The 14,790-nt window shown below is 44.0% G+C and overlaps 1 protein-coding gene across 1 annotated transcript; it reads left to right on the forward strand.

Moving 5' to 3' along the window:
• The first annotated feature begins 726 nt into the window (after window positions 1–726).
• Window positions 727–10,754, forward strand: bicc2 (bicaudal C homolog 2). Its single transcript, XM_034543548.1, has 19 exons — window positions 727–994; window positions 2,254–2,300; window positions 2,651–2,720; window positions 2,858–2,937; window positions 3,221–3,382; window positions 3,486–3,539; window positions 3,800–4,015; window positions 4,121–4,372; window positions 4,543–4,674; window positions 4,962–5,151; window positions 5,459–5,595; window positions 5,701–5,906; window positions 6,364–6,469; window positions 6,990–7,029; window positions 8,903–9,066; window positions 9,822–10,044; window positions 10,130–10,299; window positions 10,445–10,544; window positions 10,624–10,754. The coding sequence occupies exons 1-19, from the start codon at window positions 727–729 to the stop codon at window positions 10,752–10,754; spliced, it is 2,748 nt and encodes a 915-aa protein (XP_034399439.1).
• The last annotated feature ends 4,036 nt before the right edge of the window (window positions 10,755–14,790 follow it).

Raw genomic sequence — 14,790 nt, forward strand, 5'->3', positions numbered from 1 at the left:
TGTAGTATTTTCTTTTCCCAAGCATTGGTGCAAGCTTTCACACAAACACCACTCACTGCTGCGATACACCCCTTCACTCCCCTCACCCCGACCTCTGGAATCTCAAGCCCTCGTACTTCTCATTCAGAAGAATGGGAGAGGGGGGCAGACACGGACAGGCGTGCAGTGGAACCCAACTGGATGACCCTTTTATTTTGTTAGCTGTGTGGGCTGGTGTGAGGGTCGTGTGTGTGTGTGTGTGTGTGTGTGTGTGTGTGTGTGTGGAGGGGGTTGGGGGTGAAATATGTATCTTTTCTTATCATAGGCCTTGACCATCTATCCACATAATCTGTGTACATTGAATTGAGGATCACATAGGATTTGTGCAGAGCAGACTGAGCCTCAGTTGAAGTTGTAGATTTAGTTTGTTTGTCTGTTTCGATCTCCTCAAATAGAGAAGACATGGTTTCTGTTAATGTAAATAAGTGACTCTCCTTCTACATCTGCACACTGCAAGGCCATTACAGAAAACCGTTTAAGCCTTGAACAGCATGAGGTGAGAGAGAAAGAGTGAGATTTGTGTACTAAATTAAGTGAAGGGGGCGGGAGATTTATAGAAAAGACACAGGGGGTGTTTCTTGCCCCTCTCTCCCCTTTTTTTTCTCTCTCCCTGCTGGTCTCCTTGGTCACACACATGCACACTTCCTCTCACACACACACAAACACTGACAGGGGCTCAGTCCTGCTATGGCCACCAGCACCACCGAGGAGAGCTCTCCGGTCCCGGCCATCATAGCACCCCGGCAGCCTGACTTGGAAACTAGTGTAGAACCCGGCTCAGCAGTGATGCCTGAGCCCAGCGAGGCCCAACGTGACAGAGAGGATGAGGAAGAACAGGAAGTTGGTAGAAGCGCTGTGCAAGTGCAGGAGAATGCAAGAGGGCAAAGTCTGGACCCAGAATGGGTGGAGGAGAGATTCAGGATCGACAGGAAGAAGCTGGAGAACATGTTGTATGGTGAGTGAGCTGAGATGTCCATAATACTGTCAATACCATGCACGTAGTCTCCATAGCTTTCCACTGGCACTGTTATCACCTTCATCCTCACACTCTTCCCCCTTAAGTGTGTTTTCAGAAGCTATTTCATGTCACGCACATTCTGTGTGGTTTACGTGTATCTGTGTGGCCTGTCTGCCCGGGTGTCTGATGTTTGACATGCGTCAAGATGGGGAGGCAGATCCCTGTCCCTGCGTGCCCTTCCTCACAGCCCCTGTTATCTACCAGACCCTGTGTGTCTGTCAGGGCCTCCAGCTGGCTGCGTCCTTGTTGTCACCATCGGTGTAACTGCCATCCACTCAACCCCTGTTGCTGTATCACCGTGATGTATGACCTGCAATGGCTTATGCATTCAGAAGTCACTTTTGCTATTATCATTCCCTGTCTGGGAAGCAGAGGTAACGGTCTCCGTTAGTTATCGCCACTCGGCAGGTTTATGACAAATGCCTCCTCTGTGTTACCGGGGAAACTCTTTCTGTGTGTGCTACTGCTGCAGATAGAAGCTGACGTGTGTCTGTTTGTCCTCACACAGACTGTCGATGGGAAAGCGGGAGCGAATTCAGCTCAGATAACTGTCGGCTGTTTTAATGTGCGTGAGTCAGGTCGTAAAGGTTGTATCTCATCCCTTCAGGTGATAAGCTGCCAAACTGCACTTGAGACCTCACTCACTACGATAGGCTGAGGAGTGCTCTATTTTTTATATTTTTTTACACATTACTTCTTGTTCTAGCATTGTTTTTTTGGTCAAGTGGGAGGTCTTTGCATCAGCAAATGCCATTGAAGTGATTAGCTGTCTCTAGGCTAATTTGTGGTTTCCCCCCACCAACCGCTGCCATCTCTCTCCACCCCACACTGTTCTCATCCCATTCCTCAGCTCTGGCCAGCGTAACCCCTAGTGATGAGGGGGTGTGAGGGCGTTCCTGTCCCCCCCCCCCACCCCCCCAACCCTGTAAATGTCACCGTGAAGCGATGGCCTTTTAAAATTGTTTATGTTCCCGGTAACCTCTTGTTCCAGTCGCTTGGCAAATCTCAGACAAGTCAACAGTTCAATGTTGACTTTGCACACATGCTTGATGTTGAACACTTGTGCAGCAAACAGAGGAACTTTGTGCTGCTGACCAACACAACGTGATAAATCGCACTGCAGGAATTTTGAAATGTGAGTCTCTCTTTAACTGTCTGTTCGTTTTTTATTTGTTTGCTTGCTATGTGTCTTTCAGCTCCAAAGCATGGAGACGGTGAGACAGGAGAGGAGTTTTTTGAGAGAGTAAGTAGAAGTCCACACAGGAAAGTGTTTTATATATAAGTAAAAGAGAATCCAGCAGCTCTCCTCAGTGAAGGCCACAGCTGATCATTAGTGTAAAGACTTCTGGTTGCTTAGAAATCAGTCGGAACATCGTCATGTTAACATTTGTTCCATTCATCCAGTGATTACTGGGTTTATGGAGGTGATAATTGCCGTCTTTGAAATGCAAATGAGGCTTTGTATTCTGAGGTCGAAGAGATCGTCTGTGTTTCGGGATGTGTGTATGTGTGTGTTCCGATATGTGTTGCGATTTGTAGCATACAATGAGAGCTTTAAATCCTCACCCTCTCCCATTGTGTGTGCTTCCACAGGTGATGAGAGAAACTGACACTCAGGTGAGATGGCCATCCAAGCTGAAGATTGGAGCCAAGTCAAAGAAAGGTGACACCACATCAGTGCTCTGTGTTTCGTTTCCTTCCTGTCGCAGATATTTCTATGTTCCATTGATTTACCATTGTCCATTTACTGTACGCGATTTAAATGTATATAATCTTAACTGACCTCCTACATTGATTTAGATCCACATGTGAAGGTGGAAGGGAAGAGAGACAATGTTTTGGAAGCCAAAAAGAAGATACTAGAAGTGCTGGAAACCAGGGTGAGAGACTGTGGTGCTTGATTATCCCAATTTGTCTACACAGATAATATATAGATGATGGCGTGCTTTTACATGTTTTCTTCTTTGCTATATTCTTTGGAAAATCTGTTTGTTATAAAGTTTAAGTTGGAGGAGGTAGAGACTTTGCAATTACTGTGTGCATGAGGGCAGGATCTTTTTCCTGTTGAATCGGCACCAGTGGCATGACAATGACATCGTTAGGTAAAACTAAGTATTGAAAAGTAATCTGCACAAATGACATGGCGTTTTATATGAAATCCAGGTCAACAAAGTGACTTTAAAGATGGACGTGGCCTACACAGAGCACTCCCACGTGATTGGTAAAGGTGGTGGAAACATCAAGAAGGTGATGGAGGTCACATCGTGTCACATCCATTTCCCCGACTCCAACCGCCACAGCGGTACGGGAGAGAAAAGCAACCAGGTAACAATCTATAATGCATGATGCACTAAAGCAGCATTGTAAGAGCCACTGACATATAAGACAAATTAAATTCAATATTCATTTGTTTATCAACTTCTACTAGGTCTCCATCGCTGGACCCATAGAAGGAGTGGAAGAAGCCCGGAGGAGGATAAGAGTGAGTGGTCAATGTACAGTCTGAGCAGAGACTGCCAAGGATCAATATTTATTTGTCTCAAAACGCAATTTCTTCACTCCGGTCACAACACAGCAATCAATAGAATGATTAATAGAAAGTCTGGCACAATGAAGACAGGTATATTTGTCAAAAAGCCACCGTCTGTCCCACATCTCTTTATTTACCCCTCTGCTCTCTCTCTCTGTCTTCTCTCCATCACACTCGTACCCTTGTTTTCCATCCAATCTTTCTTGTCCTAGGATCTGCAGCCATTGTCCTTGACCTTTGACCTCCCAGTCAGCCTGGTGCCCCAGGCTGTGCCAGATGCAGGCTCCCCGCTCATCCAGCAAGTAGCGCAGACTTTGGGGGTCAGTGTGAGCTTCAGGGCCGTGCCATCTCATCCACAGGCACAACCCAACTTCTATGAAAGCTGCTGCACCGTCTGGGGCCTGCAGGGCAACGCAGCTGCTGTCAAGGTTGGTGTCAAACATTTAAGAGTCAACTTGAAGCCACTTCACAGTTTAGGCACATCAGAATAAGGTCTAAATGATGTCATGTATGTATATATCATCACCTGGCAGAAGGCAACCTGCATCCTGATGGATCTGTTGCTGGGGTCAGAGGTCACAGGCGGCACAGTGAGCAGCCAGATGGATGTCACATCCCAGCAGCATCTCTTCCTGTTGGGGCAGAACGGAGCTCACTTCCTGAGCGTCATGCACCAGACCCAGACCCAGATCATCCTACCAGACCTCAGTGCTCCTCAGAGCCCCCCGTCACTGCTCATCCAGGGCAGCCCCGACGGAGTGTGCCTGGCTCGGCAGCAGCTCATGGTACAGTCGTGGTGTTTTGTTTTGTTTGCACAGAATTGAATAAGGAACAATCATGTGAGGTAGCAAGTGCGTACGTGTCAAAATATATATTCCTTTCTTGTATTTGTGTTTTCTTAATCTGTTGTTGTTTGACATTCTTCGTATGTATGTGTCTTCGTATGCACATCTAGGACTGTCTGCCTGTGTGTTTGATGTTTGACATACGCGAAGATGGGGAGGCAGATTCTTGTAAACTGGCTCAGATGATGCAAAACCTGGGAGTCTTCATTAGTGTGAAGCCCAAAGTAAAACAGACCAGCAAGGTATGACTTCATCAGTGGAACGTTGCTGTTTTGCTGCTTTGTCCTTGTTAGAATCAGGTCGCTCCTGTCTTAAATTAAAGTGTCTCATCTTTTAAAATTCACTTTCAAATACGACTACACTATAGAGCTTGTGATGGCTTCATTTATACACACTGGATTAAATAAGACATGTCTCTGAAATATTTGTACAATGTTCACTTTGATTTTGAATGCAAAACTACTGTCCCCTGTAGTCTTGTATACTGTGGTGTGTTGAACACTGATGTACCACTCTATATATTTATCAGTCAGCGGTGGTGAAAGGTCTAGAAAGGAACATCTCCTGTCTTTATGAGGCCCGCCGTCTGCTCCTCGGGTTGGATTCCTGTGAGACTGCCAAGGTAACCGAGATGACCCCTGAACCCACGCTAGCCAGCAGCGGGCTGGCCAACTATTGGCTCAACATGTTGCTGCAGCAGCTTCGTCTCTCCGAGCCGGGTGAGCATGCTCACATATCTTTGTACCCCGCATGCCATGGGGAAATGTAAAAAGCCACCAGAAGTGCAACATAATCATATATGGCAAATACTGTATTCATAACTGTTTTGTGCAGTCTCTCTTTTATCAATACAGAAATGTTTCTATATCAGCTATTTGTTTAATTTGTTCTATTAAGGTTGTGTTTGATGCACACATTTAAAATACCGTTATGATGGATGGATGGAAACTTGAGTTTCCCATTTTAACTCAGTGGTACAAACTAATATGATCTTCATGCACTATCATGTCCCCTCTTTTTGCTCAGGTTCTGGGCCAGCTATCACTCCAGAGCTGCTGACTGGTACTAAGCTCCGCCCGTCACCTCCACCAGGTCTCATCCCTCACGCTGCTGATGAGGGGAGGACTGGAATGAAGGCAACAGACAGCCGGCCGCTGGAGAAGGTTTTTTAATACAGTACAGTATTACAGTCTCAGTAGAAAACCAATCCTTTCTGATGAATAAACCGTTAAAATAAATCAACGCTAAGCACCAAAATTCTCCTTCAGATCCTAGAAAATGAGGACCAGTCTGGCCAATCAGAGGATGAGAGTACTAAGGTTGGGGTGATGTCATCATTTGAGATGTGTGATGCAGTCAGCAGCCTCAGCCGGGTGGGATTGATGGGACGCAGGGGGAGTCTGCAGGGTCCTGAAATGACCAAGCTTTTCAACCACGGCAGACGCCATTCAACAGGGCAGGCGCTAACATACAGGTGAGCATTCACTGGAAACAACAGCTGTTTTTGTGACTTGTGAGGTCTTTGTGTTGGCTCACATGAATGCCCTGATGCAACATTTAACTAACCATGAACCTAAAAATCCAAACAAAGTCACAGCCTAATGGTTGACCTAAAGGGGACCAAGGTTTTGTCTCCAGATGGAGCATGGGTAGTCACTGCAGGTTTGTAGTGACTTTAGCATGGTTAACACACACACACACACACACACCTGAAAATCTATATTTTCCTTTTATCTGCAGCTCTCCCTTAATATAATCCGTAATTATAAAGCATCATAACTCTGTCTTTCAAACCCTCCTGTAGTTTTGCTGCTCATGAAAGAAAATGTTGATAAGCTCTCAAAGTAGCCATCACAGTTTAACCTGACCATGTCTTTTCAATTGTGTGTGAGTTTTTATGTTTGTGGGTTTTTGTCTCCTGAATGTGCCAGATTGCTGAACTCAGAGATCGAGGGAAGGAAGAGTGAGCGAAGGAACAGCCTGAGGAGAGATGTGACGATGGCTCATGATGTTCGCGTTGACTCATCCAAGGCTGAGGTGAGGAAAATCAGGAATCGGTGAGCTCTGTTTCCTCATAAAGATGCACTGCATCTATGGACAACCTTATTTGGCTACAACTAAAGCTCAGTAGAAAGACAATCGAGTCTTTCTGAACCCCTGAAAGAGTAATGACACTGGAGGTGTAGAGACTTGTAGAGGAGGAGGTGTAAGAGAGAGAGAGAGACAGAGGACACAGTATTTAACATCTCAAACCTCTTTGTATCAACGCGTAGAAGACAAGATAGATTGAAACAGCAGGACACATTTTTTGTGATGTGACATATTGATTTGCACAACCCTGAACCGGATGCAATTTGATTTTGAGAATTTATTTTTGTGTTTGCTTGCTTCCCTTTGTATTTCTCATTGCTCACTCTCAAAGGTTACTGTGTGGAGGATTAACTGCGACAGCAGGAAGTGCTGGGTTCCCCCTGCCTGTGCTCAGCAACCAGAGGGAAAAAAAAAATTAATTTCATACATTATTTACCCTCTCTATTTTTTTGTTTGTGCTTTGTAGGATTATGACTATGAGAGGAAGAAACTGCTGGCAACCAGAGGTTAGTGCTGCTAAATGTTTAATATTTCCTCCTGTCCTGTGGTTTCAAGGGCTCTGCACAGGCTTCTGCAGCAGCAATCAGGGCACTGCTAAGCAAACATTTATTTTCTTTATTGATCTAGTTGCTGTATTCTGCAGAGATATATTAAAACACATTTTCCAGGGGAATTTGGCCCAACATGTCTACTGTATATTGTTGTTTTGCTTGTCAAACAGCCACCTATATACACCCAAGCTGTTGTTTTTGGAACTGAACAGAGCCCAGAATGGACTTGAACTTAGCTCCTCAAACAACACTAAATCAAATAAATGATTTAGTTTGTTCGAAAAGTGCAAAAATATCATATGATTACCCAAGATGAAGTTGCTTATTGAGTTCATTCAAGTATGTTATGGAGGCAACACATTAATATCCCGAGCAGAGGCAGGCTTGTGATAGGGGGGCCCGTTTCAGTGCTGTTCACTGCCAAGACAACTGATGAAGGGGGCCTGTTTATGGGCTGCACTGTGCCAAAGTTATAATAGAATAGCACTGGCACTCCCACCTTATTCACACGGGGCATATACACAATGTAGACAACCCACACATGCATGCAGACACAGTTGTGTGTGTGCCCTTATAAGCACACATGCATGGACTCACACACACACACACACACACACACACACACACACACACACACACACACACACACACACACACACACACACACACACACACACACACACACACACACACACACACACACACACACACACAGTATCTCATCCCATCCATCATGCAGAATGAGAGATACTGGGAAGATCTGTAGCCAAATGGTACTAAATTCCCTCAGTGTTGCTTTATGGGATTATGAATTAGCAGTTTGAATGTGCCATCTGCCTCACAGTCATTAGGACACCCATATGCCAGTATATGAATGGGACATTTACTCACATAAACACACACATACCACACAAGTGAAAAGCAGTTATACTACTAGTTATAATCCTATTGATATCGCAATATTTGGAGTGCTGTTGCAGTTTTTTTTTTTCCTGTCCTACTGAAGAGGCCCGGGTTTGTCATTTACAGTAAGAGGGTGTATCTGTCTCAGCCATTTTAATTTTATTTAGTATCCCAGATACTGGCAAGGAGAAGCATTGTTTGTGATTTATTATTTAACACCTGAACCCAGCTCGTCCAATTCAGAGGAGACGTGGAAAACCTGCAATGCATTTTCATGATGGACTGACTGAGACTGACAGTATGCATTTGTTGTGTGAATTACATTTTTACTCTAGTGCAGCTTGTAAGCATTCTGACAAAGTTTGTTCATTCTAAAGATGCTCTTTATTTCTAAATTAACAATGGATCAATTGAGTATGTGTAATGTGGGTGATGCTCATAGTGTGAAACCCACAGAGAATTATTACTCGACTGCAGTTTCCTTCAACACAAAGCATTTTAGTGTCTTTCAGCTCATTGTTTTGGTTTTATGTAACTTCGTAGCTAATCAGCGTCGTTTCCAGTCGCAACAGTAAGCTGCTTTTAGCAAAACACTCTGATAAACCCACTGTGTGTTACCTGTCCAGCACACAGTTAGTGGCTAGTAGGTGAACATAGTGGAACATTCAACAGGTAAAGAGCCATATATTCCTCTCAGGATTAGGCCGGGAGCAAAGCTGCTGAAAGAACGAGAAAGTGGACAGAAACATGACTCTAAAATGAATGCTGATATCACTCTGTGTTTGCTACTGTTCACTAACACGCAAGGGGACAATATGTTACATTTCTTGCTTAAGTCAGCTGCCCCTAAGTTTAACAAAAAATTCAGTAAATGTACGTTTTAAGTCAGACTTTTCCTTCTGTGTGTGTCTGTATGTTATGTCAGCCATGCAGAGGAAGCCTGTGCTCACAGAGGTCCAAACGCCCACTGACACCTGGAGTGGCCTCGGCTTCTCCAAGTCCATGCCGGCCGAGGCCATCAAGGAGCTCCGCAACATCAGCCGACGCAGCTACAAACCCTACCTGAGCATCAGCAATAGCCAGCAACAGGTCCAAATGAGCATCACACTAACTCACTGTCTTGTTTAACAAACTGAAATCAAATGGACACCCGACTTAGCATGACTCATTTTGATTGTTAATTTTTGCTGCGAAGCTTGACTTTTGCTGAACTTTTGAGCTGCAAAAGCACTTTTTAGTTGCAGTGCGTGGTAATGCTCCCTAACAGTTTAAAGCACTTATCTTCACTGTGTGGTAAGCACTGCCGATTTGAATGCTCACTTACCTGGTGCTTGATATGTCAACACAGCCACTCCTCAGCAGCCTGTTTAAATGAGCTGTCTCAGCTCTTCTCCCTGGCTCTTTATACGCCTCCTGAACGACCACTCTGTGACTGCTCTGTAGCCTGTGAGAGAGAAGCAGACTCACTTAGGTTAATAAGAACAAGAGCCTTCCTCCAATAATCTTCTTCTTAGCCCCAGACAGATGAAAGGAAGCATTCGCTATGCCCATTGCATTGATAATATCTAGTGGGAGAGTGCTACTACCACAGGTCAGCCCACATCGGCCAATGAGCTTTCCTTATTAAATCTTTGGATCTATTGATGTCTTATGTCCACTAAAACCCCCGTTACACTTGAGAACATGTGATCACTTGAAACTGTTTGACCTCTAGCCCTGACAAAGAGAGGAGAGATGGAAGAAAGGGATAGTGACAGAAGTACACGGTGCTGCTGTCGAATGTTTCCACATGAAAGGAAAAGTAGTTCATATTTAATGCTATTACAATTTCTGTCTCCTTCCAGTCATGGGCTGCTCAGATGGGAAAGATGTTTAATGGGAGCAACTGTGACAACTGGAGGGACAGATGTGGCTCCACATCGGCATCCCTTCCTGTCCCATCCTCCTCCTCCTCCTCCTCCTCCTCTTCCTCCTCCCCCTCATCCACCCCGACCACTTTCGCCTCATCCACCTCCTCCTTCCCTGCATTTGCATCCTCAATGAATAGAAGCAGGAATGACAAACCCTGTAAGTATTTGTTTGAAACAGTGTGTGTCACTTTCTCTCTTCCACCGTTAACATTTTCCTCTGAACTTTGACCTTTGATGTCTAGCGGAGAGCTTCCCAGGCAGCAGCAGCAGCTACTTCGAAGGTGTGTGCTCATCAAGGAGGGCGTCAACCTGCAGTCAGCGGAGCCCCTCCCCCCACATGATAGACGACCTGCCTGAGCTGCTCAGCCAACTTGGCCTCATTAAATACATTGACGTGTTTGAACAACAAGAGGTAAACTTATGTAGAGGCTTTCAATGAATCCGTCTCTGAGCCCGCTGAGCCCAAAAATATGTCACTGCAAGTGGATAGACACAAACATAGAAGCTTGAATGAATGAATGATTATTATGATGGAACTGCTATCTGTACTCATCCAGATTGACTACCAGACATTCCTCACTCTATCTGATGAGGATCTGAAGGAAGTGGGCATCTCCACCTTTGGAGCCAGACGCAAGATGTTATTGGCAATCTCTGGTGAGAATCTGATGGCCTCCACCTTTTCTTTTTCATACCCTCTCCTGAAAATGATTTAATTGTTTATCTTCCTATCCAGACCTAAACAGGAGCAAGAGGAGGCTGTCAGATACACCTGCAGTGAAGCCTGGATACTTGGAGGGTGGTGCTAGTGGGCGACTACCGCGGATCATGGATCTAGAAGTTGCAGCTCAGAGTAATCGCTGGTGAGAGGAGAATCCCAGCAGCTCCGAGCTCCACCTGACTGACGTGGAGCTTTTCAGCCTCTAAAAAAAGTATGCAGTGATGCTGTTGGCGGTGCAGTTTAAATCTGCTTCTTTTATTATAAATGGATAAGCATGGAATTTCCTGAAGAGTAGCAAACATTATGTACACATTTGAGTCCAGTGCCTTTAATCTACAGCCAAACCCCAAAGCTTTTTATACAAAACCAAGACAGGAAGGTCTTCCCTTCCAAACAAGAAACACACTGTATGAAACATGTTGATCCTGCGTGCTGTTTCATCATCATGCAGTGCCTTTCTTATGCAAACTATAACTCTGACCATGTGTTTAATTCCATCATAACCACTACATTTATGTAATTGTAAATAGATATTTACAAAAATAAATTACATTGTACTATGATAATGACAATAAATAAAATATATTATCCATATAAATTGTATTTTTTGGGTGCCTTTTATTCTTTTATTGGAGAGTTGACAGGAAATAAAAGGAGAGAGTAAGATAAATAGTGTATGATGAAGGTCCATGGCCAGACTCAAACAGGGGCCAGTTGGTTCCTTAAACCCCATAAGCCACCAGGCTCCCCTCAGAGCAGTGTTTTTAATTCACATGGAACCAACTAGTGTGAACTGGTCCTCTACTCAAAGCCAGGATCAGACCAACAGAGGGCACTGGTGCCACACACTGGGCTTATACATTCATTTGAGTTGCATGAAAATAATGGAATTGTTTCAAGAGAAAACACAGAGGTAACAGCATTAGAGCTCCTGGTGGACAAGGTGGAGCAGCAACAATCAGATAGGGGGAAAATGAATTAGAAACCCAAATAGGTAAATGCATTTAGTTGTGTGAGGGTAATGTGACACCTTTTAATGTGGTTTGGTCTCGCCTGAATGCTCACCTAGAAGTTCCAATTTAATTTATCACTGTTGACAGGAGTGAAGCCACTGGAACCGCTTATGAGTTGTTTCCGGTTTAATTTATTTAGCAGAGGGCTACACCCAGCAATTTAGTGCTATCAGAGGGACCACACTGGCAGAGTTTTAACGACACCGGTATGATCTCTCTTTAAATGTGCAAATTTAGAATAGTGTTGGCAACCACATCGAAGCGAATGCTCCGAGAAACCTCCACAAGGGGGTCAGGAGGGTGTCTGATCTGTTCAAGCGCTCACCAAGCTGGCTGGTGCAGCAGCAGCCGAGCATGAAAGAGAGTGGAAAGAAGTGGTGGGCTGTGACAGATTAGGGAGAGATGATCCCTACTTATTACAATGTCTCTGCCAATTACATAGGCAGGCTTTAGACAAGTGATCCTAAAATCTGGTCCTCGGGCCCTGAAGCACTGCTGGATTTCCTTTCTGTTAGGTAGTTACTTGCACTCCCCTGTGGTTGCAGGTCTAAATCGGTCCTTGATCAAACAGCTAGAATGAAACCTACCTGGAAGGACCAGCAGCACTTTGGACCCTGAAGAGAGCCACTTGTACTTTTCAGTCGCTAAAGTGGAAATCCTGGCAGGTGGAGTTATATTTAGATGAAACTGAACAGACTTCCTTTGCTGCCTGGTCTTTTTTTATTTAAGTGGTCTAAACAAAATATTAAGATGATGCAGGATAAGTTAAAGCTTTTTATAATCAGAGATGGCTTTGAGTGAAGGAAGATAACAGTTTTAAAGCCACTATAATCGATATTGTTATATTATTAATGGCTCCTATTACAAACCCACAGTGTATTATCTGTAGACTCTGCAGTTTCCCACACCATTATAGAGTGTTATCTTTCAGTTTATTGTTTTGGTTTATTGTTTTATTTGGTTTATTGTTTTCAGCAATGGCACGCGGCTGTTTTTAGCTGAATATACGTGAAAACCAACTGTATGCTACCAAGCGACAGGCAGACAGCATCTAGCAAAGTGGAGCTAGGACCAAACAACACTATTTCACATTAAATGGCAAACTTCATCAAGCTGCTCCATTTTGACACCAATTGACGCAAACTCCCCCCTTGTCGTAACCAATCACCAGTCTCCATGGAGACCCAGAACCATTGGGAGGATACCCCAAGACATCTGTGGATAATAAAAAAACTGCAATAGAGAAATGAAATAGAGGGAAAAAGGGCCCTGAGGATAAAACACAACAACGCAGCTCGCTTGCTGAGATGCAGATGGAACTCAATCTAGGATAGTGAGTGGGAGAGAGGAAGGAAATAGAAACAATAATTAGAGAGAGAGAGAGAGAGCGAGAGAGAGAGAGTGTGTGAGGAAAAGGTTTGTAAGTGGCGCTGGTGTGTAGATGTGTCTCGTGGTGGCTGAAGTTACAAGTTAGAAGGAAAAACAAACTTCCATCTAAATGTGAAAACTTTGGAATTTAGATTATTTTAATACATCGTTCCTGGCCCTGTCGTACATTTTGTGAATTATGGGTGCAACCTCCGGTCCTCCCTTTCACTGTACTGGTGACTGCTGCAGGTACGGAAAGTAGAAGGCTATATGCCAACTTAGCTAGAACTAGGAGGAGAGAGACAGGAAAAGAGTTATAACATGATAAGTAGCAGGCTTCTGCCGTTCTGACTGGTACTAGCTGATCTTTGTACTAAGCTAAGTTAGCCGGTTGCTGGTGGTGACGTTATATTTAATGAACAAATGTGAGAATGGTATCGATCTTCACATCTAACTTAATAGGAAAGATAAACGTAATTCAAAAATTGGCCAACGTTTCCTTCAAGTTGTAATAGCCCTTGTTCCCACATAATTAATATTCTTTTAAAATAAAAGAAAAATGGAAGACACCTTGAATAGTCTGCAAACTCTCACAGATGCAGCTTCAGTGAAAGGAGTAACCAAGCCCATAATACATGGAAGTTGAGGAGTAAGGTGGATACAAAGCAAGGAAAAAAGCAGCAGACACTGCAAGTGATGAAAGATGGACGAATGAGACCTTTTCTTTATAGCTTTTGTCATGTAGTTTGATGACAGAATAGGACGTTGCACAAGCCAATGTTCCAGATGTGGATGATTATACACCCTCCACGGCTTCTGGCATAATTTGATGCACATAGTTAAGCCCATTGTCTATTGTATCTGACAGAGTGTGTTGTGAACTGCTGAATAGGCTGTTTTAAGCCAGAAGATTCTTAGCCTCTGACTGTTGTTACAATGTGTTTTCAAAGTGCTGAGTAGGCTGTTACAAGCCAGTGGGGTCATCTGTTCCATTAGCCAGTGATATTACAAAAACACTCATTAGGCTTTTATGTTATTTTGGATACTGCTGGCTTTGTGATTCCCCTCTCTCAAAGGCAAGTGATTTGAGTATTGTTTTGCTGCAACCATTTATGTCTGCTTCGAACAGGAGGGACTTCATTCTCAAGGTTGGAAAAGGTCAGAAATGATGGAGGGCTGTGATTGTTCTACTGCAGAGAAACCCGAGCTTTAGACAAAATAAAACCAAAAAGCACGAGCAACTCATATATAAGTGTTTGTGGTTTCACAGTGAGGAAAGAGATGTGTTTTTATTTCATTATGATTTGGTGAAATATGATGAAATGTGAGGCTTATGCTGAAAATTAAACATGAGGAGAACAAGAGACACATAGACACAGAACTGTAAGGTTCAAAAGACACCCAAAGTGCCACTTTACTGAAATGTTCAAAGTTACAAATAAAAGTTCACTTAGTTGACATGGTGAGGATTTCAATTTTAAATCACGAACATATCCAGTGTTGGGAGGCAGAACAGAGCCTCTTCTCTGCTCGCCCGACTTCATGTGTCCTCCCAGCTCAGGAGCAGCTTCTTCCTCTAGTGTCTATTCACAGCCAAACAGCCTCAGAAGCCCTACCGACCAATTAGTAGAAGAACAGCTGGCCGAAACGCCATAAGTTTGGACTGTAGGCCTTGTGGTTCGCTTATTCTACAATGCTACCGCTCTACAATGCCACTTCCTACCTCCTGAGATTGGGAGAAGAACCAAAAAGACACTAGACAGCATCAACATAGCAACAAAGTATTGTAGCAGCCAATAGG

The sequence above is a fragment of the Cyclopterus lumpus genome, chromosome 10 (assembly GCF_009769545.1).
Source record: "Cyclopterus lumpus isolate fCycLum1 chromosome 10, fCycLum1.pri, whole genome shotgun sequence".
Taxonomy (NCBI): domain Eukaryota; kingdom Metazoa; phylum Chordata; class Actinopteri; order Perciformes; family Cyclopteridae; genus Cyclopterus; species Cyclopterus lumpus.